Below are 22,450 nucleotides of genomic sequence, written 5' to 3' on the forward strand. Positions count from 1 at the left end.
AAGAGGACAGCAGAGGAGGGCCACACTAGAAGGCTGGATCCAAGAGCAAAGCCACAGAAACACTGGGCTAAACACAAAGCAACAGAGATTTGCTAGTTCAAGCTTCAGCGGCCATCCTGCAGCATGAACACGGGGCTTACCCTGGGGAGGGCGAGAGAGTGATCCAGAAGGAACCTCATATCTGCTGAGGCTCTCAGGCCAGCCAGAAATGCCTCCCTCCAGACTACTTAAATGAGAAGCCAGCCCGAGTGCGGTTAAGCCGGCTTCCTGACAGACCTTCCTGGTGTGCCCTGTCGAATCCGATACAGCAAGGAAAGCTGATGGGAGAGCTTGGTCTTACCCAGCTGTGATGGCGCACACTTAGAACCCCAGCACCAGGAGACTAAAGCAGCAGGGTTTTGAGTTCCAGGCCATCATGGGCTACAGAGCCCATACAGAAAGGGGGAGAGGGGGGCAAGGGTCTTGACCTAAGTTCTACAAATAAGGGACTCCATTTGACAGGGGGACAAAGGGGCTCAGAAGTAGGTCCACAGACAGGGACACCCCCTTTTCAGGCTCTAGGATGATAAGCTGGAGGAAGAAACCAAGGCCCGCTGCCAGGGGTCCAGGATGCTGGATGTGCCAGGGGCACGGGAAGCTTCAACAGGAATATGGTAAAGGGGCACGGTGACGTCAGGACCACTCCCCGCACTGGCGAGGCGGCGGGGCCGGAAGGGAGAGCTGTCAGTCAACAGGAGCACTGCTCCCCGGGGCGGGCCGCGGAGGCCAGGGAGCTTGGGCTGACTCTGAGAGGTCAGCAGGAGAGCATCAGGCTCACCCCAGGAATGCCTGCACCTCTCCATCTAAACGCACACTCTAGGCACCACCCAGGACAGTCTGGATTTTTAGTGAACACATGTGACTCTTGAGGAGTAAGAAGATGGACCATCCAAGCAGCTCCTACACTGGTGGTACCTGGGACACGGCAGGTCTAGATGTTTAGTTACAAATACTTCCACAGGAAGAACATAAAAAGCTAACAAATTCTTAAAAATTTTTTTCTATGATAGTCAAAATGAGATTTTTTCTCATTTTGTGTAAATTAAGTGAATTTTTACCTAATATCTATTTAATTAACCAAAACATAGCCCGAGTTACTAATAATTTTCTCTATCTATTTCCGGTGTTTATCACTTGAAGGTGGCCTGGGAAGGCAACTCTGAGCATGGACACAAGCCCTTTGCCAGCTCACTATAGCTTTGAGGATATCTCGTGGACATGACGGAGTCCCAGGGTCCTCTCTGGGACAAGCCCCAGGCTGTTTCTGGAAGGCTGTGTGCCAAGGATCCACTCCCTCTGGTTCCAACACAATATCCCCTGGAGTAAGCTGTCCTCTGACCCTTGTCTTACAAGAGAAAGGTGACCTTTAAAGGGGAGAAACAGTAGCCCCAATGCTCTGCCCCCTCAGGACCACCTCAAGGCCAGTCACTGCCCAGCAGCCTTGGCCAGTTTCTTACTTCTCCTTCCCTGTTCCTGAAGATCCCTTCCAGCTCACATGACCTGTTTGAGAAGTTCTGATTTTCTTCCCCCTAATCCATGCTGAAAGAAATAATCCCCTGTATAAGAAGTAATCACATACAGAGAGCATGGTGAGAGGCTAGGGACATGGCTTCTAAGAGACATCAGGGCCTGCATTCTTAAGAAGTTCATGGACAGGGCTAGGGGTAGGGCTCAGCGTTAGAGCACCAGCCTACCACTCCAGACCTGAAGGACAGAGCTGGAGCACACTGCAGGCAGAGGAGCAGGCAGGAATGAATGGCTTGTGGTGTGAGGAGCATCCAAACCTAGGAAGAATTAGATCACAGGTAGTGAAGCAAGCCTGCATTTGGGGAGAGGGACTTTTTATCACAGAGACAGGATCACAAAATACGAACTCGTGAGCAATGGGAGCAATGGGACCCCGAGATTGATAAACCTTTACCTGCCTACTGCTGTGTTTAGAACAGTGGTTCTCAACCTTCCTAATGCCGCAACCCTTTAATACAGTTCAGGTTGTGGTGACTCCCCCCCTATAAAATTATTTTCGTTGCTACTTCATAACTGTAATTTTGTTGTTATGAATCATAATGTAAATATCTATGTTTTCCAAGTCTTAGGCGACCCCTGTGAAAGGGTTGTTGGAACCCTCAAAGGGGTCACGACCCACAAGTTGAGAACTACTGGGTTAGAACCACTGGCCCACACTTTCATACCTCAACGGGGAAGGTGGCAGTCCCTTCAGGTCATCTGCAGCAGCCCACGAGCTTTGCACGAGGCCTCGTGGCTGTCCAATGGGCCCCACAGAGCAAAGAAACACCCCCCAGAGCAGGAAATATGGACTCCAGGGCCGGATCCTGATCTTGAGGCCACCTGTGTGGCAGGGCCTGTGATGGGACAGTGACATGACATGGCACAGCCCAGCAGGAAAGGACCAGAAGGGAAAGGGTGAAGACATCCTCTGCAGACCTCCAAGGAGCTGATGGTGTTGGAAGAGGGGCAAGACTCGGAATGGAGAAAGCACCCCAACACTGGGAATGACGTGAGCTTAGGCTCGCAGGCCGGAAGGCAGTCGTGTGTGACCACAGCAGGCTACAGCTGGGATGAAGGGAGGGAACAGATCTGGAAATGTAGAGACCCAAGCTGCTACCCCAGCAGGTGGCCATAACTGTGCTGGTCTTCAAGGTGACCTGGCAAAATCCAAGAGATGCCTAGACGGGCCCTATGGCCTTTTCTCTGAAATAGTAAAGTTTCTCCCATGTCAGAGTCCTGAGGATCAGACAGGGACATGCTGAGTTAGCTCTGGAAAGTCCAGGTAAGTAAGGCAGGACGGGTTCTGGAACGCCTGGTCAAAATGGGAAGCAAGGGCCCCTCCAGCCAGAAGCTCCCAGACCTCCCACAGGATGAAATCCAGCCCAGGTACCCTTTCCTGACCACAGCAGTTATCCTGATGGACACATCTGTCTAGTGCAGAAAACACATCTTCAATGCTCCGAGGAGAAGCAGAAACGGAAGATATGAAGGATCAGGCATGGAAGTTTCCCCAAGAGGGAAGAAGGGACATTCTGGGCAGAAAGGATAGCTGTGTAAGGCCACGTCAAGGGAGTCAGGAACCCAGGTGTGGTGACACACAAATAGCGTAGCACTCAGGAGTATCGAGACAAGTTTGAGGCCAGCCAGGTCAGTTTGGACTACCAGTGAGATCCTTAAAAAAAGGGGGGGGGGGAGCTGGAGAGATGGCTCACAGGTTAAGATCACTGCTTGCTCTTCCAAAGGTCCTGAGTTCAATTCCCAGCAACCACATGGTGGCTCACAAACATCTGTAATGAGATCTGGTGTCCTCTTCTGCCCTGTGGGGGATATGTGCAGACAGAACACTGTATACATAATAAATAAATCTTTTTAAAAAAATATCAATACAGTTAGGACATGAGGTGACCAGCCAGGGCTATGCACACCTGTAATCCAGCACTCAGGAGACTGTGAGTTCAGCTCCTAGCCTGGTCTGCATAACAAAATAATGTCTCCAAAAATAAAATAAATGAGGACATAGGCACATTTCTGGGAAAGAGAGGTGAAGTCAAAGAAAACCAGGCTGACAACAGAGCCTCACCAAGCAACGGGAACATGGCACCGTAGTCAACACCAAAATGCCATGGACCCACCCCTGAAGCCAGCATGGTTCTGCCAGCGGCTCCCGATTGTCACCCAGCTGGGCACAGACACAACAGGGCATGCTGTTTTTGCCTCAGTGCCCTTCTACCAACATCAGGCTCCATCCTTTAAGATCACCTACTCCCTTACCCACTAGTCAGACTCTGGACCCCCTCTGCACAACCTCTGGGTCAAAACAGGGCAAGTAAAGTCGATGAATGAGGGTAACGGGCGCACTAGGTCAAGAGCCCAATCCTGAACAAGCAAAGGCGGGTGATAAATCAGCTGCAGGGAAGGCAGGCTGGTCGGCCCATATCAGCATCTCTTAGCGCTTTCTCTTCCTCTTGAGGAGGAACCTGCAGCTTATCTAACTGGTTCGTGTCCTTAAGGGCAGGAAGGAAAAGGACACAGAGAGGACACGAGAGGGTTTCCACCAAGAACCGAAACGACTGCAATACCCTGAATATTACTGAGAAATTCCAGTCTAACCTCGATACTTCTAGAGGCTTCCCCAAGAACCCCGTCCAGCACTCTTAGCTCAGGATGATGACTACTGGTGTCTTCAAAATGAACAATTCCATCCTCAGAAGCCAAAGAATACTGAAAGGAATGTAGACTGTTAGGGCACTTCTGACCGCTGTGAAGCTAGCAAAACGGGGCAGGCTGGTTCTCCAGTGAATGAAGCGGTGCTGAATGAAGCAGGAGGCGGACTGGCTAACACTACAGGTCCACGTCTGCTTGGGCTGAGCCCGTCTGGCTCTAGGACACGCCCCCAGGCCCGATGTCCAGCATGCTGGGCATGCATGTGCAGGGCAGCAGGGTGGAGGGACTCGGACCGACCGCCGGCGCAGGAAGCGGACAGCGCTCGCTGGAGCCCAAGACTGCTCAGAGTACACACACGGGGCCACCACCCACCGCTCACCTTGCACTTGAAGCCGGCGGCGGGCGGCAGGAGCTCCCGCAGCAGGGCCTTGGCCACCTCGCGGCTGGCCTCCTCGCTCACGAAGTGGAGGTTGAGCACCTCGTGCGCCTCGAACTTGGCGAGGCGCAGCAGCGAGCGCAGCGCCACTCGGGCCTTGGCCTGCAGCGCCGCGTTGTGCTCCGCCTTGGTGAACATCATCAGCAGGTGGTAGTCCACCGGCGCCGCCGCGCCGCCGCCCTCCAGGCTCTTGGCCTTGGCGCCCGAGGCCGGCGCCGCCGAGCCCCGGGCCGGCTCGAGCGGCCCGCCCGGCGGCGTAGGCGCGGCGGCCCCGGCGCGGGCCTCCTTCAGCCTCTTGGTGGCGCTGGAGAAGGTCTCCCGGCCCGAGCCCAGGTAGTAGAAGGCGCACACCGCCAGCGCCGCGGCCAGCAGCAGCGCGCAGTAGTGGGAGCGCACGGCGCCCAGGCGCGCCATGGCCCGAGCGCACGCGCCGCGGAGGAGGCCCATGCGCCCGAGCCGGCGGCCCAGCAGCGGGGACCGCTCAGCCCGGCGCTCCGGGGCCCCGAGCCCGGCAGCCCGCGGCGGCCATGGTGGGGGCGGGGCCGCGCTGCCCGCAGCCAATCCCGAGCCTGGGTTGCCTGAAAGGCGGGGCCGCCGCCGGCCCCTCTAGGTCCTAGGTTCCGAGGGATTCGGATCGAGATGGCCCCCTTCCTATTTTGGCTGCCAGGCTTGAGACCGGGCAGGCTGAAGGTTGGAGGCTGGACGGGATCGGCCAGCTACGGTCGGCCTGGGGGACTAGCCCTACCTGCTGGGCTCAGGGGGCTAGGGAGGGAAAGATCTACCTGCTAGGCTGGGTCTTGAAATAACAAACACCCCCAACGTAGGATTTATGTAAGTAAATGCTGAACTCAAAAGCGCTAACTTTGCTCTCTCCACGTTTTCTCTTATTGTTTTTTAGAAGCTTTCGCTGCCTCCTCCGCCTTTTAAGAAACTAGTTGCAGCCAAATCATTTAAACCAGAAAGTTCTTTCCTGTTTCCCACAGAGGCTTACAACACCCCTAATGAAAATGTCCTCGCCATCCCACTTCGCACCTCTGGGATAACCCAGAGAATATGGGTGGCCAGCAGAGGGACCTCACTGTCCAATCATCAGAGTCCCTTCAGAGAGCCCCCGAGGAGCATCGATATTGTTTAATAGGCTTCAAACACTCAGCAGAAAGCCTGTTATGTCCCAGAAAGTTTTTTGAAAACTTTTTAACTGCGGCATACTGAAGTAGCCTAACTAGCCTGTAGCCATTTTAACCCTAATCAGTCAGGCAATACCAGAAGGACAAAAATTCATTCGCTTCAAATGAATTTCTAAGACTTGACGATACACTAATAGTTCTGAAGTAAACTTCTGCATGCTGGAAAGAGGCTGAGGTGAGAATGCACGAAAAATCCACACTTAGGCCATGCTGCTCATGAGGCCGTGTGGATGGCCCTCACCTGTGCCAGCATCAGTCATTTCCACCTCCGCCCTCTTCCATTGGAGCTGAAAAGCACCCACCATCTGAAATAGGCCCGAGGGACCCCAGATGGCAAAATGACCAGTTGGTAGTCATCTGATGCTCACAACTCCATGATATACAGGTATTTACAAGTGACAAAAACATGGGATTCCCAGAGCATAAATCAAGCTCTGCACTGTGTTTTCCAAAGTCTCCAGGGTTGGGAGACATGAGATGGGAAGTCCAGGCCAGCTGTACCACTGCAAACTATTACACACCCAGAAGTTACTTGGTTGCTCTGAGAACGATTATGCTGGGATATAAAGTGAAGAGCTTTATATTACTACCACCACAGACATGAAAGACAATAAATTTTTGAAAGTGCCTCACACGGAATAAATGATATTCCAGAGACATTAAATGTATCAAAATAAGTGTAAATATCCAACAGACATAAAAAAATTTAGTAACCATAACTTTCTGGGGTATTTATACATACTACCCCAAATCTCTAGTATTGCATGTCTAAATAACATAATTGTGCAGTTTGTGCTTTTTCGTCCCCACCCATACCATCAATGCAGAGTCTTTCCTTCTGACAGTTAGTCTACATTTTTTTCAACTAATGCTTTTAGACATCGAGTCCTTTAATTCATGCAAAAGAAATAAAGCAACTTAAATTTTACCTAAGAAGTCAGTAAATACTCAAATACTCTGAACAAAATCTCCACGGCCTGATGTCTGCTATACTGAATGAACCTCAACTCGCCAAACCAGCCGTTTTCATTTGAGGAATTTAACCCTAAAAAGATCGTAACATGCCACAATATCTCCTCCGCAAGTGGTAGCCCATCGTGCCTTGTTCTATGCCCACTAGGAAAATTGGAAGTTGTGCTTCCCTGAAGTATACTGCTGACAAAAACCACAACAGTGGATTCGTGGCAGCCACCGAGTTATTAAGCTGACCTAGCATACTTGCTGACCCTGAGCACAAGCGCACCCAGGATACAGCGCTGAAGAAAGCAAGGCCCTCCCCTTATACAGCACACCTTCTAGCCAGGAAAACGGCAGGTAAAAAATCCTGCCAGCTGCTGAAAAATACTGCCTTTTCCCAGTGCTTGGGCGTATCGTAATATACCCATGTGGACAAAATTCCTGTTATGTACAGTAGCTCTAGAATTAAGTTTGACTTTGGCCAAAACACATCTCTCACCAGATACTAAACAGCTGGTCTTTCCTGTAGAGCACATTCCATATCTACTTCAGACCACGGGTTATAGTCTCTAAACACCTTCATCTAGTGTACGGACTTGAACCATCCTCAGTGATTCTATACAGCCACCTGTACACTACCTAGACCATCTTTCTTTCTGAATAGACTCAAAAGAACACTAGATACTATTTTTTTGATAGAAATATTTCCACTACTGAACAAATATCCAATATACTGAACAAGCCTTAAAAATCCTTACCCGTCAGACCAGCATTTCACTTCTAGAAATTTATCCTAAGGAAATAACAACATACTAAAATATTTAGCCATAAGAGGTCAGGGGGTGGAGGGGTAGCCTGTAATCCCAGCAACTTGGAAAGCTGAGGCAGCAGAGTGCCTGTGAGTTCAGAGCTAGCGAGTAGGCTTCAGGCTGCCTGGTATGGTTGTGGTTCTGTGTGACTGAGGTCCTACCTCCTCAGGATGGAATATTTAGCTCTAAGAGCTAGATTTATGATATTAAAAGATGGGAACTGAGTAATCGTCAATGAAATGCTTAGGCAAGTAATATAGTGCGGTCATTAAAGGTGATATATATTCAGAGGTAGGTGGATAGATCTCTGATTTCAAGGCCAGCCTAGTCTGTCGAGCAAGTTCGAGGCTGTTTCAAAAACAAAAGTAAACACACAAACAACTGGTGTATTCAGCAACTGCATGTGGATAATTTTTCTAATGTAGAGAAACACCTATAAATTTAAGAGACATTTAGCCAACTGCATTGTGTGAACATTTGTGGACTGACCTGGGAAAACCATATTTGAGACACCTGGAAAAATGGCAGTTCTGTGCAATTTAGGGAGGGAATACATTGTTACCCAAGACCCCTTCAGAGACTCACACTGAATGATCTGCTGGTGAAATGTTTTGAATTTGGTTCAGAAAGAAAAAAAAAAAATCCAGAAAGGAGAAATGTCGGTGGGAGATGAAATCAAAAGCAATGCTGCCACGAGCCCATGACTACTGAAATGACGTCGGCACCTCTGAAAATTCCCACCAAGGTTTTTAGATACCCCTCATCTGAATCAAAGAAGATCACAGGGCAATGCTGTCAGCCGTACGAGTGCACAAAGACACAGAAGTCTAGAAGGGCTTCTATACCACGGTGGCAGCTTCCTCCCAGCAGCAGTCAAAAAGAACTTAATCTATGTAATATAATAACACAACCCACCTGTCCAGAGCAGCAGTCACTAGGCACCTGTGGCTCCTGAGCTCTCCAGATGGGGCACTCCGACTGAGAACTGAACTTGCTGCTGTCTGGTTTTGATTAACAGGGACTCGTGCAGACTTGGGGAACAGCTTAAACAATACAGTGGCTGCCACACAAGCACAGGAGGATCTGAGTTTGGTCACCAGGACCCAGGTCAAAAAAGTCAGGTCTGGTAGCACATGCCTGAAATCCCAGCACTGCCACTGGGGAGGCAGAGGTAAGACCCTTGGGGCTGGCCATCTGGCCTAGCCTAACTGACAAGCCCCAGGTCAACGAGACCTGTCCTCAAATAAACAGGGTGAACTGTGCCTGAGAGGAATGACGCCCGAGGACACTGTTCTCCACATGCATGTGTCCCCTTGCACCTGCACATACACACACCCACAAACACATAAGCACACGAAATAAAGTGGATTACGCTTTGGACAGCACGGGAAGGTGACAGAATTGTAGATGACGTTTCTTTCACTTTAGTCTTGTTATCTGAGTGACGTTACGGACTGTTTGCTTGTGTGGAGCCAGGCTCATGCTACCTCCAACTCCGCTGCCTCCTTCTGACTCCCAACGTGCTGAGATGAGAAGCACCCAGCCCTTCCAGTTGCTCACCCTTTATTTGGACAGTAAAGACATACTGTTTTTTGCAATTAAGGAAAGACACAGGCTGTTTGCCTTCATTTAAACCACTTGCTGTGGGTTCTCTTTAGACTGCTCTGAAAATGAGACACGGGCTCAGACGGCAGATCACTCAAGAGTCTGCATCTGCTCTGGACGAAATGTCAAAGGAGAAGCAATGCCGAGCTTCACATCTAGTTCCCCATTTCAGCTCTCCTTCCCTCGGTCCCATTCACACAGGAGCAGGGTGTTGTTTGCAGAAAGGAAACAAGATTAGGAACTCCCAACAAACATGTCAATTATAATGGGGAGATGCAGGGAAGAGCCCAAAAAAGTCTCTGTGGTCTTTAGCTCATGAAGCGGGGCTGCAGCATCTTTGGAATTAGAGAGAAGGAAATATTTAAAGGATCAAAACGGATTTCTGAATGGAAGTAATCAGTGAACAGCATCAACATGGACCACCATTATTTAGAAAGGTCAGAGAAGCAGATTGGACCTTAACTAGAACAGATGTTAGCCTGGATACCACATAGTTCAAAAGAAGTCTGGGCATTTATACAAGTAACTGTGCCAGAAGTGAGATATTTTTATTGACTTATTATTGTAAATTTTCAGCATACAAAGTAATCAAGTATATTTACAATTCTTACATAATGTACATTTTAGAAGAACTATAAAGATAATGTACTTTGCTCCATTTACAATGACAAACTACAGTAAAACTACATTCATGAATTAGATACAAATCTTCTACACACTAATAAAAACTAATGGAGTGTTGGTTATACATTCTTAAAACCCTTTTCACAGGTAGCAAGAAATAGTACACGTGATCAGTCTTTATGACCGGAATGATCCAGAAATATCACAAAGCGCACGTAAACAGATATTTAAAAAGGAGCTGGTCATTTCCAAAAGTTAACCTTTAGCCTTCGTATTAAATGGTGCTAACAACCTTGATACTGCAGCAAGCTTTCCCTGTTAAAAATTAATAACCCAAAATAAAACTGGAGAATGAGAAAAATCTAGAAAATAAGATAGTGAGAACAGCAATGCAAAGAAAATTTGTATTTCATTCCATCTCTCTTTGTCCACATGATCCCCCTCTATGTAAACAGGAAAAGACGCCCACAAAAATCATCCTTCTAGGTGTTAGGACTCAGCCAAACTGAATCCAAGTCCCTTCCATGGTTATGTTTCATTTGAAAACATCAAAAAGTTAATAAATGGTGAGTTTAACTTTATAATACTTTGCTTTTATTAATGTTTGCTATTGTAAAATCTGGAGACTTTTCTACAATTTGATGCTTTCAAATCCCAATCTAGTCCCTCAAACTTCATCATGAGGTTCTCCAGAGTATTTGGAGTTTCTTATCAAACACAGGGAAAGCTGCTGCTTTACATTACGGCGATTTCAAATCCTTCCATGATACAAGTGCTTCGAAGCTATGGCAGACCTGGGTCAGCTCGGCCTCCAACTAGCAAAGGAAGTGACGCTCTCTGTAAAACGAGAGGAGTGGGCTCGGATGGAGACACGGACGGACGAGGCTGATGCTCGTGGTTAGGATCTAGGAGTCCTGTAAGCAGCAGGTGAGGAAAGGTAGTGTGAAGAACACTCTAAGTCATGAAACACACACGAGGGGAGCTTTTAGAGTTTCCCTTTGTTTCATCCTTTCACTTGTGAGGAGCCCTGGATCCAAGAAGGATATAAACTGAAGTTATTATGGACATAAGATTTCATTTTAAAAAATTCTAGCCATGGTCAAAATGCAACCACACAAAAAAATTTGAGAATGAGTGGTCTAGGAATGTTCAATTATTCCAAGTGGGTAGCGAGTTTAGTTTTAAATAAAACAACTTGGTTTATGATCATATCTAATATGCAGGAATTTTTATTTTTAAATACTGCTAACATGATCACAAACTTAAATTCTCTAAAATGTGAATGTATAATTTTTTTCCCCAAAAATGCACCTATGACGTTCTAAAGTACAAGTTGCAAGCTGGATTACTTTGGGGGCAGTAACACCAAAGTTCACTCCACTACAGCAAACACCAGCATCAATTAGTCAAGCACACTGGAATGCTGGAAACTTTTAAAAATGAATAAAAATAAATTGGAAATCTTGGAAATCTTAAACATGTAAGTGTTGCAATGAGGCCTGGTGAACGGCTACTCAATCACCTTTATCTATGCCCATGTTACGCCTGCATTTTCTGAATCTTCATAGCACCCCTATTCTTCTCTTGGCAGTAATACAATTTTGACATTACTGAGAGCATGAAAAAGAGTGAACAGACTAATAATAAAGAATCACACTATTTTCAGCATGTCTGTCCTGGAGAGAAAACAGAGCAATCAGAAAGAGCAGCCTGAGTGTGCAACTGGCATTGCGTATACTCCTCTCTCCTAATGCACAGAAGGCGTCACAACAGGCCACATAAGCTATTATAGCAAAACTCATCTAAAAGCCAAGCTACTTTGTAACTATGAATTTAAAGCCTTGCTCTATTCCATTCCTTTCTGCTATTCAATTTCTCAGCACGTTGAGGAAATTAAGCTGTAGAAATATATTCTTGCATTGCCAGCCTCCATGCAATACGAAAAGGTGTAGCTTTTTCTAACGATACTCAGAACCACAATAACCTTTAAGGCATTTCAAATACACTGAATCTTTAAGGCTTATTTCAAAAACACTAGCCATTAAAGGGCAGCAGACACTACTGACCACCACACCAAGAACTTCTGACACGAGGTGGGGAGGCAGGCAGGCCCGGGGGACAGTCTCCTGGCAGCTGGACCGCAGGGAAGCCCGTCAGCACCTCCAGACAAGGGGGGGGGGGCGCTCCAGCAGTCACCGAGAATGAGCCCAGCAGAGGGAAACATGGCGGACTTTCTGCCCTTCTGTAGCCTGGTCCTCCCTCAACATGTTTTAGGACAATAAATTTTACAACACACGCCAGTTAAAGTTAGACTTCTGTCTTTAACAAAATACCTACAAGGCCAGATGGTCTGCAAGCTTGAGGTGAGACAGGAGAGACAAAATTCCTCTCATCCTGTGGAAGTTTGCACTTCCCTGGAAACAAATCACAATAGCTCTGTATCCCTAATGTGTGGGGACTTACTAAGCTTTGCATGCTTGCAATCTGACTGAACGACAGGGCCTTTATCTGTGCTGTGAATTTATTTCCATATGATTTCTGCTTAGATTCTGATTTTATATTCAATCAAAGTAAGGCTCTACATACTGTGGGGAAAATGTTAAAAATTTTTATTTAATTAACTATAATTTTATATACATTTAAAAATGTTTCTGTGAAGCTGAGTATCTTACAAATAATTTCTAAAAGACTGAACGTCATCAACAGTACTGGAAATGACCCATAAGGTAATTACTTATTCATTCCATACTCTGACAAGACATGTCAATCAGAGATGGAATCTCACCAAACTGTATCACATATTCATAATTTTGGAACTCAAAGGTCAATGACATATTTTACTTAATTCTAAAGCTATATACAGGATACAATTTAAAAGAATGTATACTGTTGTATAGTAAATAAGATAAATGTAGAAAAAAATAAAAGGAATTTATTGCTGGTAAATTTTAATATAAACAGAAAAAAATTAGCTTTTTTTTCCTTACATCTTCCACCAGGAGTAACAGTAAATTTTATATATATATAAATTTTATATATATATATATATATATAAATGGATAAATTCCAAATATAAAAATGCCCTACATTATCTTTGAAATCACCCTGTTTTGATGAAAGCCCAATTTTGTAATAGTCAACCTCTGAAATCGTTTTATTGCACTGATGATCTGTCAAGGTTTTAGGAAACCAATCCAACAATAAAAAGCAAGCTGGGAGTCTTGTGGAGATTGACAGAAGAAAAAGGAAGCGCTCCTCTGCACCGTAAGATGAAATGAGTCTAAAGACTAATGTGTGGTCCACTGTGCAGCAGCCATGTCTGTCAAGTCCGCAAGTGCGATGGCCTGTCCGAGCAAATGAGGAACACCCTCACTAGTCCTCGCAATTACATCACATACCGTGGGTACCACAGCGAAGCTACCAGAAAACACACATGCATCTATCAGGGAAGCTATAGGAAAGAAACATCCTTGATACAGGTAAGAAAACTGGTTCCCACCTGACGCAGGCATAGTGACTCAATGTTCCTGGGGGAACCGTGTACCACCCATGGCAAAGGGTGCAGGGGCCTAACAGTGTAGCATCTCAGAACTTAAGAGAGGATGGTCCAGCTCTGGATACAACTTTATATAAAAGCACAACCCATTAATAGGCTTTTTTCTTCTTAAATAAAAGAAGAACTATAGTGGATTTCTCCCTTTCCCAATTATGAAAGATCTGTTTTCATTTTCAAAAATACCAATGAATGGGTACCATTTTTTCCAAACAATTCAATGTCCACCAAAATCAAGCAGAATTAAAGCAGTAAAAAAAAAAGGGGGGGGGTGAGATTTTGGTTGTACACATTAGGAATTCACCAAATTTCATAGTTTCCCCTCTTAAAAGGCTCAGAACTTCTGTGAATCTTGCTGGAAACGATTGAGTTTCTCTGGATTATTTGATGCCATTTGAGAAAAATCACGAAAGATGTCCTGGTAAGTTTCATCACCTGCACAAAAGTAAAATAAAGACACTTTTAGAATTTACACAGCTAAGGTAAATAAAACAACATCCGTTTTTATTCATACTATTTTAGGATTTATTACATTACATTACAATAAAGGTTTGTTCCAAGAGCATTTTTGGAAGGGAAAAGGCCAACTAAAAACAACGCCAGAAAAGTACGTAAGAAAGGGAAGCTATACCTGAGAGAAGCAGCCCAGACGCGCCGTGGGGGGAGCTCAGAGTTAGGGAGGAGCGAGAGGCGAGCAGTGAAAGCAATGTGAAGAAACATCCATTAGCACACGGCAGGAGAGGTTACTCGAGATGAAGCACACAGCACATTTGATAAGAAAATACTCAGGTGGGTAAAAGTGAAAAGGAATGCCTAAAGCCAAATGCTAGTTAAGGTTCTGGTGGATGCAGGTTACTAAGGAGACAAGCTGGTCAACAGCCAGGAAGAGCTTCCTACACCATCTTCAAGTGCTTTCCACTGAAACTGCTGTTTGTACAAAGGAGTTCACATATACTTTAAGGTTTAGAACATTGGTATCTGATCCACTGCTCACTAAACTAAGTCAAAAGGCCAGAAAGTGACTACAAGACCAGAGCTCCACACTGTCAGTAGACTTAAGAGCAAGAACACTATGCAAAACGGGAAAGGATACCCAAGAATCTATTCACAATTGGAGGAATTAACATGTGTGTACACTCAACACTCGGTTACAGAGACGCAGATTATAGAGAAGGACTTTACAGCAAGGTGGGCACAACTTTCCTTACCGAGGAACTATATACACACACGTACATATTTATCCCTCGAAGGGAGAAATCTCATTTTCAGGATGACTTACTCCTGCCAACACTATGTTAGTAGAGGCTCCTGGCACAATTCTATTCTCACTTGAGCATAAAATACTGTTTTATATGATTCTTGTCACCACATGGTTTTATCATTATTTCCTCTGAGACCCCTTGCATCCCATCTTACAACAATCTCATTATTACAGTATTGTTAACAGTACAGTAAACTCCTCAAGTCTTACAAAGCAAGGTTGTAGAGGACACAGATGTCATACCTAAAGCTAGAGAATTAGAAAAATACTGAGGGGGCCAGATAAAAATCTAGTAAAAAGACCTAAAATCATAAGAAATTTAATAAAAAGATTATAGTACTCTTAATATTTAGTACTTTTGACAGTCTATGTAAAAAGCAATTTATTAAAATCTGGGGAATTGAATCATGACATTAAATACTCAGTTAACCCTACTCAATCTACTTTAAGAGGGGAAAATACAGAGAGAAGAGAATTTGAACAGGCTGGCTGGAGGTTAGAGCGGAAGCAAACGGAAGGCTGGTCTGCTGGAACTGGGCAGACCGTCCGATTACAGCATGACACACTACAACTACCCCTGTGCTTGGCCATCCTACAGGACATCAAAGAAACAGAGAAGAGCGCAACATTAAATAACAATTAACAAACCATACAAAATAGTTTAATTTGTTCTCTTTTTAGATGTTGAATTAAAATATGTAAAATATTTATTGTAAACATTACAAATATTTTTAAAATACTATTCAGATAGTCTAGAATTTTACTTTCCAAGAAAGTGTAAAGTGCAGATTATAATACAAAAATACTACATTGATTTTACCATCCAACACCAGAAGTAACATAAAAGGCACACATTATATATTCAGGAAGAAACAGGAGAAGGGTCTAGCAGACGCTAACGCCAAGTCATTCACAGATAGCACCAGATGAGTGTTCTCAAGTGTACAGAAGTACAATGGCGAGATATGGCTTCTACATTCAGCAATGCATATTCTGTATAACAAGCTGTTTTTCTTTATGGTTTTCTAGTGTTTGATTTTAAATCGCCTAGTACATATTACACAAGTACATTTTCAGTACCATTGTACCATGCAAAACGAATTCAAAGACCTTTCACCCACTGAATTAATGTGTTCTCGAAGCAGAGTGTTGGTGCTGTAGTAATCATTGGTTTCACCGACCGCAAACATTTAAGAGTCCGTACAATACAAAAGGAAGTTTCTAGCTTCACACACAAAACTCATTAAGTTCAATTTTTTAAAATTAATAATGCACTACTAATATGCTGCCTTCCTTAGACCTCAAAATGTGCTGTCCAAAGCAACAACAGCGACTTACTTAAAGCCGTTGACACAGAGTGAACTTCATTACCTAAACTTTGAGGAGATTTTAATCACTTGAAATTTTTCCCAAGGCAAGTCTAACTTCTCTGAACTAGAACACATAAACCAGGTTCCAGGATACATCTTCCTATTAATACGCTGAACAGCTTACTACAAAAAACAGCTAAGCATATTCTTTAAATCACTTAATCATACTTTTCCTCATTCAGAAAGTTCGAGTTTTTTATGTGCCTGAACAATTCTGAATTTTTTAAATATAGACTGCTGTGTTTCCACTGGCAGTTTAAAACTCACTTTAGTTTTTGGTATTCAGAATATTTACCACAACAGCAGTTAGCATGCCTGAAAGAGTTCAGTGAACTCACTGCTGAAACGGACGCTCTCAAAGGACCGTAGGCATCATCCTGCCCCTTCTGGTTGGGAACATTTCCTTCTACAAATGACTGGAGGGGTCCCAGAAGCCATACACTCACATGACCAGAAGTGGCTCCCTAATGCACTGACTGCCCACTGGCTGAGAATCTGTCAGCCTTCATGAGACCCAGCGCCAGAACCGGAAAACACATAACTGATTTCTCACCACTGAGAGCAAAGTGTGCTAACCCTCACCCAGCCAGGCCACCTAAGAGCTCTGAAAGGCTGCTAAAAGAGAACCCACCTTCCTTTCAGAAGCTGTATGCTCTTAATACTCCTTGCAAGAAAAATAGGACTACAGACACAAGTTTAGAAACAGGGTTTCCTACAAATGAGTCCATGATCGCCAAGTGTTTTACTGGGTCCTTTAACTGGCAGACCTGTCACTATCGAAAGACTGACAGGCTGTGTGCCTACACACCAACCACTCCGCTCTGCCGCTGCTTCCTTCCTGTTGCTAGGATGCCAGCCAGCGAACAGGCACGGTCTGCAGGGAAATGAGTGAGATGCAGAGGGAAAAGGGAGGGCTGCTGCTGTTGCCTGGGCCAGCAGACCTGCTCTGCCAGGACTGGGGGGGGGGGGGGGGGGAACGGGGACGACACCAGAGAGCAGCTGCTGGGCCAACACACCACAACCCGCAAACAAAATAGTCACTGTCAAACTTGGGACCCTGACACCGAGTCTAAAATCCAATTCTTTTCAAGATGTTTCTCAAACAGTTTTTTCAATCTTACTTTTAATCTGGCATGGCTGGCAGAATTCTAATTTTTAACTTCTAAATTAAAATTTGCGAATTAAAAAAAAAAGTTTTAAAGTGAAACCTGTTTTCCTATTTTCATTGAAACTGAGAAAAAATGATATTCCTCTTGATACCTAGAAGTTCCTCTATTTACATATAAACCTGCACAAAGACAACAGTGAAAGAAGAAACTCAAGCCATCTGGGTAGGACTGGAATGGAGCAAAGAGAAAGGTCCCGCCCTTGCAAATTTCCACCTGCAGAGCAAGTGGACCGCTGACCTCTGACCTCTGACCTCTGACTCACCATCCAGGCGGACACCACAGCAAGCATCTTAAAGAAGATGCAGCCGGCTCAACACTGACCTTTACAATTTCGGGGAAATACAAATGTACCTTAACTTACAATCTTGCAGTTCACTGTTACCTCACAAATGTCAGCTCAGTGTCTTTGATAAACTTTTATTTAAAGTGCTTAAACACAAAGGCCTCAGAAATGGCCTAGTAATACTATCATTTAAAGATATCTGTTACAAAATTAGAACTCATTTAAGATCTAACATTCCATTGAAACAAATGGGTGAAATCCAGACTTAGCGCTGAGTCTCACCCATAATTAGCACACTGACATCTTAGAACATCCTGACTCATAGTGATCCATAGGATTAAAGCGAAACACCCTAGATTAGAAGTGTGCATCTGATCCAGGTCCTTTTTTCTTCCCTATTACATCAGGCCAAAAATAAACAGTAAGTAAGTCCTCTGAGAAAATAATGGCCTCACACTGATATACTTATAGCCAAAATCAAGTATGTGGCTGAAGTTATTAACATAAAGTACAGAAATTCAAAATATAGTTCAAGGAAGGAGAGAGGATTTTACCAGGCCACTTTAAAAATAATAATATAAATTCAATTTTTATAAAACCAAATACGCTCATTGCAAAGTGAATGTCTGTAAGTACTTCAGTCATGAGTTCCTGAAATGTTTAGTGATATGCAGATGAATCAGTAATTCCTATACTCAAATTTATGAACCAGAATGCACTCTCCTTTCATGAAGCTGTATCCATCACACAGAAGAATCTGATCCACCTTTCTGTCCTTTCTTCACACCATGACTCACCAGTGAAAACTACTCGAGATAAAGACTGAAGTCAACATGGAAAGAGGTTTTTAGTAAGTCTTCTTCACCATCAGGTTCACAAACATTGTTCTAAATACATCTATTTACCCCAGCAAATAGTGTACAAATGCCTGGGGCAGAGCTACAGATAAACGTCAGCCTTTGCAACTAATTCTACACCCACTGTGGACTTTAACTTACTGGCAAAGTTTTACTTTAAATCTTTAACTCATTCTTAGGTTAGAATATAAAACTCATCAATAAACTTTTTCATGGTATTTTCCACACTAACTTTTTATATACAAAACACATAATTTTTTTTCCCTGAACACAATGTATATAAATTCCCTGAATAACAAAAAGAAACCCATTTTGTTATATTCACTGGACAGCTAACAAGAATTCTTTTTGAAGCCAGGCGGTGGTGGCGCACGCCTTTAATCCCAGCACTCGGAAAGCAGAGGCAGGTGGATCTCTGGGTTCAGGGCCGGCCTGGTCTACAGAGTGAGTTCCAGGACAGCCAAGGCTACACAGAGAAACCCTGTCTGGAAAAAATAAAATAAATAAAATAAACCCAAGAATTCTTTTAGAAACTGCTTCTCTGCTGCGGCAGCACAGTCTGCCCAGCGTGTGCTCACGGAGCTGGAATGCATATGGTGCAGATGGAAGACGTCTGTACAGCCGAGAAGGACGTCAGCAGCCAGAGCTGACTAGCACAGTGAGGAAAGTGAACTGAAACAGGAACATGTCCGAGTGTGCAAAGGTCCAGGATTAGCCACCCAAGAATTCAGTAGGTACAGTACAGCAGCTAACAATTCACAATTTACAAGTACATCATAAAATCTCTATCACATCACATTAGTTAGCTAAGGAACTAGGAATCTTCCAATTGTAAACTGATAAATTCCTGAATGCATTTTTTATACTGCATTTCAGTATGATTATTAGTAGAATATTGACCTGGCTGTCCATAAAGTCCTTCTGATTCCCGCATTTCTTCATTCATTCTTGCTAAACGTAACCTAAAATTGAAGAAGAAGAGCTCTTAGAGGAAGTAACACAAGGACTTATAAACAAATGCGTTCGTTCCATAGACAGGTAGTACATGCGCTGGTAGAGTTACAGAATTGTTCCCTTACCAGCATCTGTCCAGTAAAACCAACTCACTTTATCAGACCAGCGATCTGCAGTACAAAAATAACCGTATCCCTTCTTGAGTCACTCTCATGAGCAAAGACAGTACAGGGCTTCCTATTAAAGCAGGTGCCTGTACCTCCAACAGCCTGCCTCCTACAGGCTTCAGAGGACGCCTCACTGCTATAGCAACTGGATGAAATGAATGCTTCTGTGGTATGGAAGCAATAGCCTGTCATAGTTCACTAGCTTACCTTGAGCGAGACAGTTCCCAACTATAAGCAATGTGTTCCTTCTAAATAACGGAAATACGCTTTGATATATAAGCACGGCAGTAAGTACCAAAATGTCCCCAAGGTTACCGTACTGCTCATACAGTGTGAGTATTCTTTGGGGGCTACTTATCCTGGCAATGGAAGACAGGTAACACTGGATTGAGCAAACAAGTATTTCTTCTTTTTCTGAAGACAAAAACCAAGCAACACTGAGAGTCCTCTCTGTGGTGCTGCTTGTCCGAGGCCACCGCACCGTCTGCAGCTTCCCAGAGCTCGCTGCTCACTCTTCCGAGCGCTCCATCAGGCAGCGGCAGCATCCGCCACTGACCTTTCCCGTCTGCTCCCTAGGCACCCTGTGAACTAAGGCTGGCTCCCAAGCATCCCCTTGCTATGTGGATGCTCTGAAAGGGCGCTCTCCCAGTTGGCTTCAGTGGTCAACTTGATCATCTGGGAAAGTCTCAAATTGGGGATTGTCTGGATCAGATAGACCTGTGGGCATGTTTGTAGGGCATTTTCTTGATTGCTAGTTGATGGAGGCCTTCACAGTGACAATAACTCCTCCATGGCCTGTGTCTTTATTGGTTAGAGGCTGGGAGAGCTGCAGCATGACCAGCCGAAAATTCTCACTGGAAGCTGAGGGGCTCAAAGAAGCCACAAGGTTTCTTTGAACTGAGAGCATCATGAACAGGCATGTTTCTACTCAAGAGGAGAGGGATCACCAAGTCTCAGCTTCCATTAGCCCAGAATGGAATAGTCACATGATTTAAGGCCTGCCTCCGTTAGCTTCATGAAATGAAGTCTAGTTGACAATATCACATTTCAAAGTGGGCACACTACTTTGACCTACCATGCAAATCAACTGAAAACCACAGATTCTTTAATAGGTTACAGGAAACATATGTCAAACATTCAAAAACATCTGTTTTGTGTTCAAAATAATCAAGTGTCCATAGGAATATTTGTTTAATTAAGACTTCTGTCCCTCCAGCTTAATGATAAGCCTCTACTCCTCAAAGTAGTAGAATAAACTACCCATTGCTCCACCCATCCCAACCCGGGACTGTGCTAAAGGGCAAGAGCATTGGGGGAGCCATGGCTTCTGTTTCTCAAGAGTCCAGGCATTAGAGCAAAAATTCTCGATGTCAAGTCCTAGCTCTAACATTTATTCATTTTTCAAATTACCTGAGGTTTGGCTTCCTTAGCTATAAAATGGGGATAATAGAGAATAGTGTCCTCGTAGAGTTACTGTGAGCAACAAATGAACCTGTGCATTTCAAAACGCTCACCACATCCAGTGTCCCTAAAGGAACTGCACAGACAAAACACTGACTTTAAATCTCCCGCAGAGCTGGGCATGATGGCGCACGCCTTTAATCCTGGCATTTGGGAGGCAGAGGGAGTAAGAGCTCTGTGAGTTCAAGGCCAGCCTGGTCTACATGGCGAGCTCCAGGACAGCCAGGGCTACCTATACAAACAACATGTAGTACGGGAAATAAGTGCAAAGGAGACACTTACAAGGTCACTATGTCGGCATTGGCTGCTTCCACAGCAATACTCAAGGGGTCCTTCCCCTCCTCATCAGTGGCGTGTTGATTGGCACCTCGCTTCAGGAATAAACATACCTGCCTGTTAAGGGTACAGCATTTCTCAGACAGTGCCAAGATGAAAAACATCCATATATATTCACCTTCAAAATAAAAAGTTCTACCTAACTTAAATAACGTTTTATTAGAAAATTCTTAATACATCTACAGTATTCAACAAATAGACTTCAATAATAGAGGCTGACTGAGATCTTTACAAGTCCCAAATAATTTTCATTATCTTAGATAATCTGGTGCTATATAACAAAGTGGGACATATAATCACAGTCGCTATCTTCAACAAATATCATCAAAGTCATACACAGATGCCGACAACAGGGGAACTACCACGCTAGCTAGGAATGGAGGAAGCGAAGACAATGTACACACCATGATGACCATGACACACCAGAAGAAAGCAGGCAGTAACCCCACCCCCACATTCTTAACTTCAAGAAATTCACACTTTTAACAGCACGAGAAAGACTGAGTAAATGGAGTCCACGAAATAAATGAGAAAAGCTATTACAATTCAGGCAAATATAAAAGATGAAGCAAACACTACCGCGTTTTAACGTAGAAAAGCTTTCATAATTAAGTAACTAAACTGAATTTCTTCTAATAAAGAAAAATAAGTGCTAATGAAATTAAAGATGCAATTAAAATATGCTCAAAGTCAGCTTCTTGCTTCTCCAGGAATAACTAGAAACTCGGAGACATCTTATTTGAAACGACTCCAACCGTCTGAAGAAAGCCAACGTCTTACTTCATTAACACTTTCTAGCAGGAAGTCCCCTTCCATGGCATTACTGTTCTGAGTATGTTGCTTACAGCCTCAACGTCAGTTACCCAAAGTAAGAACTTAGTTAATGCCTGAACTAAGTACCTTAAGTAAAACCCAGAAACCTCAAAGTTAGAAGTTCTCCCAAGACAGTGTGTGCAGATAATGTATGTATACATGCGTATGAACAACATGAACTTCAGCTGGAAACAGACAAAATACCACAACTTCAGTAACAGAGGCAGGAAGTAAACTGGTCAATAATGACATGCCAAGATTAAAGTGAGCATTATATTTCATATCTGTACACTAGTTATGCTGGTTAGTTTATATCTGCACACTAGCTATGCTGGTTAGTTTATATCTGTACACTAGTTATGCTGGTTAGTTTATATCTGTACACTAGCTATGCTG

The 22,450-nt window shown here is 44.3% G+C and overlaps 2 protein-coding genes across 5 annotated transcripts in view; both read right to left on the minus strand.

The window, feature by feature from the left end:
• The window catches only part of Xxylt1 (xyloside xylosyltransferase 1), a 147,190-nt gene extending 142,018 nt beyond the window's left edge, over positions 1-5,172 (minus strand). The window contains exon 1 of the mRNA XM_015993311.3: positions 4,592-5,172. Within this exon, the coding sequence (XP_015848797.2) occupies positions 4,592-5,095 (504 nt within the window). The 5' untranslated portion in view covers positions 5,096-5,172. The remainder of the gene's footprint in view (positions 1-4,591) is intronic.
• An 8,000-nt stretch (positions 5,173-13,172) lies between these two features.
• The window catches only part of Acap2 (ArfGAP with coiled-coil, ankyrin repeat and PH domains 2), a 118,857-nt gene continuing 109,579 nt past the window's right edge, over positions 13,173-22,450 (minus strand). For 3 of the 4 annotated variants that reach the window (XM_006974485.4, XM_015993316.3, XM_006974484.4), the window contains 3 exons: positions 21,188-21,298; positions 19,224-19,285; positions 13,173-13,818 (listed from right to left, as the gene is read on the minus strand). In XM_006974485.4, coding sequence (XP_006974547.1) covers positions 13,718-13,818; positions 19,224-19,285; positions 21,188-21,298 — 274 coding nt within the window. In that variant the 3' untranslated portion in view covers positions 13,173-13,717. The remainder of the gene's footprint in view (positions 13,819-19,223; positions 19,286-21,187; positions 21,299-22,450) is intronic. The other variant, XM_015993314.3, reaches the window with a different exon arrangement.

Source organism: Peromyscus maniculatus, chromosome 12, assembly GCF_049852395.1.
Source record: "Peromyscus maniculatus bairdii isolate BWxNUB_F1_BW_parent chromosome 12, HU_Pman_BW_mat_3.1, whole genome shotgun sequence".
Classification (NCBI taxonomy): domain Eukaryota; kingdom Metazoa; phylum Chordata; class Mammalia; order Rodentia; family Cricetidae; genus Peromyscus; species Peromyscus maniculatus.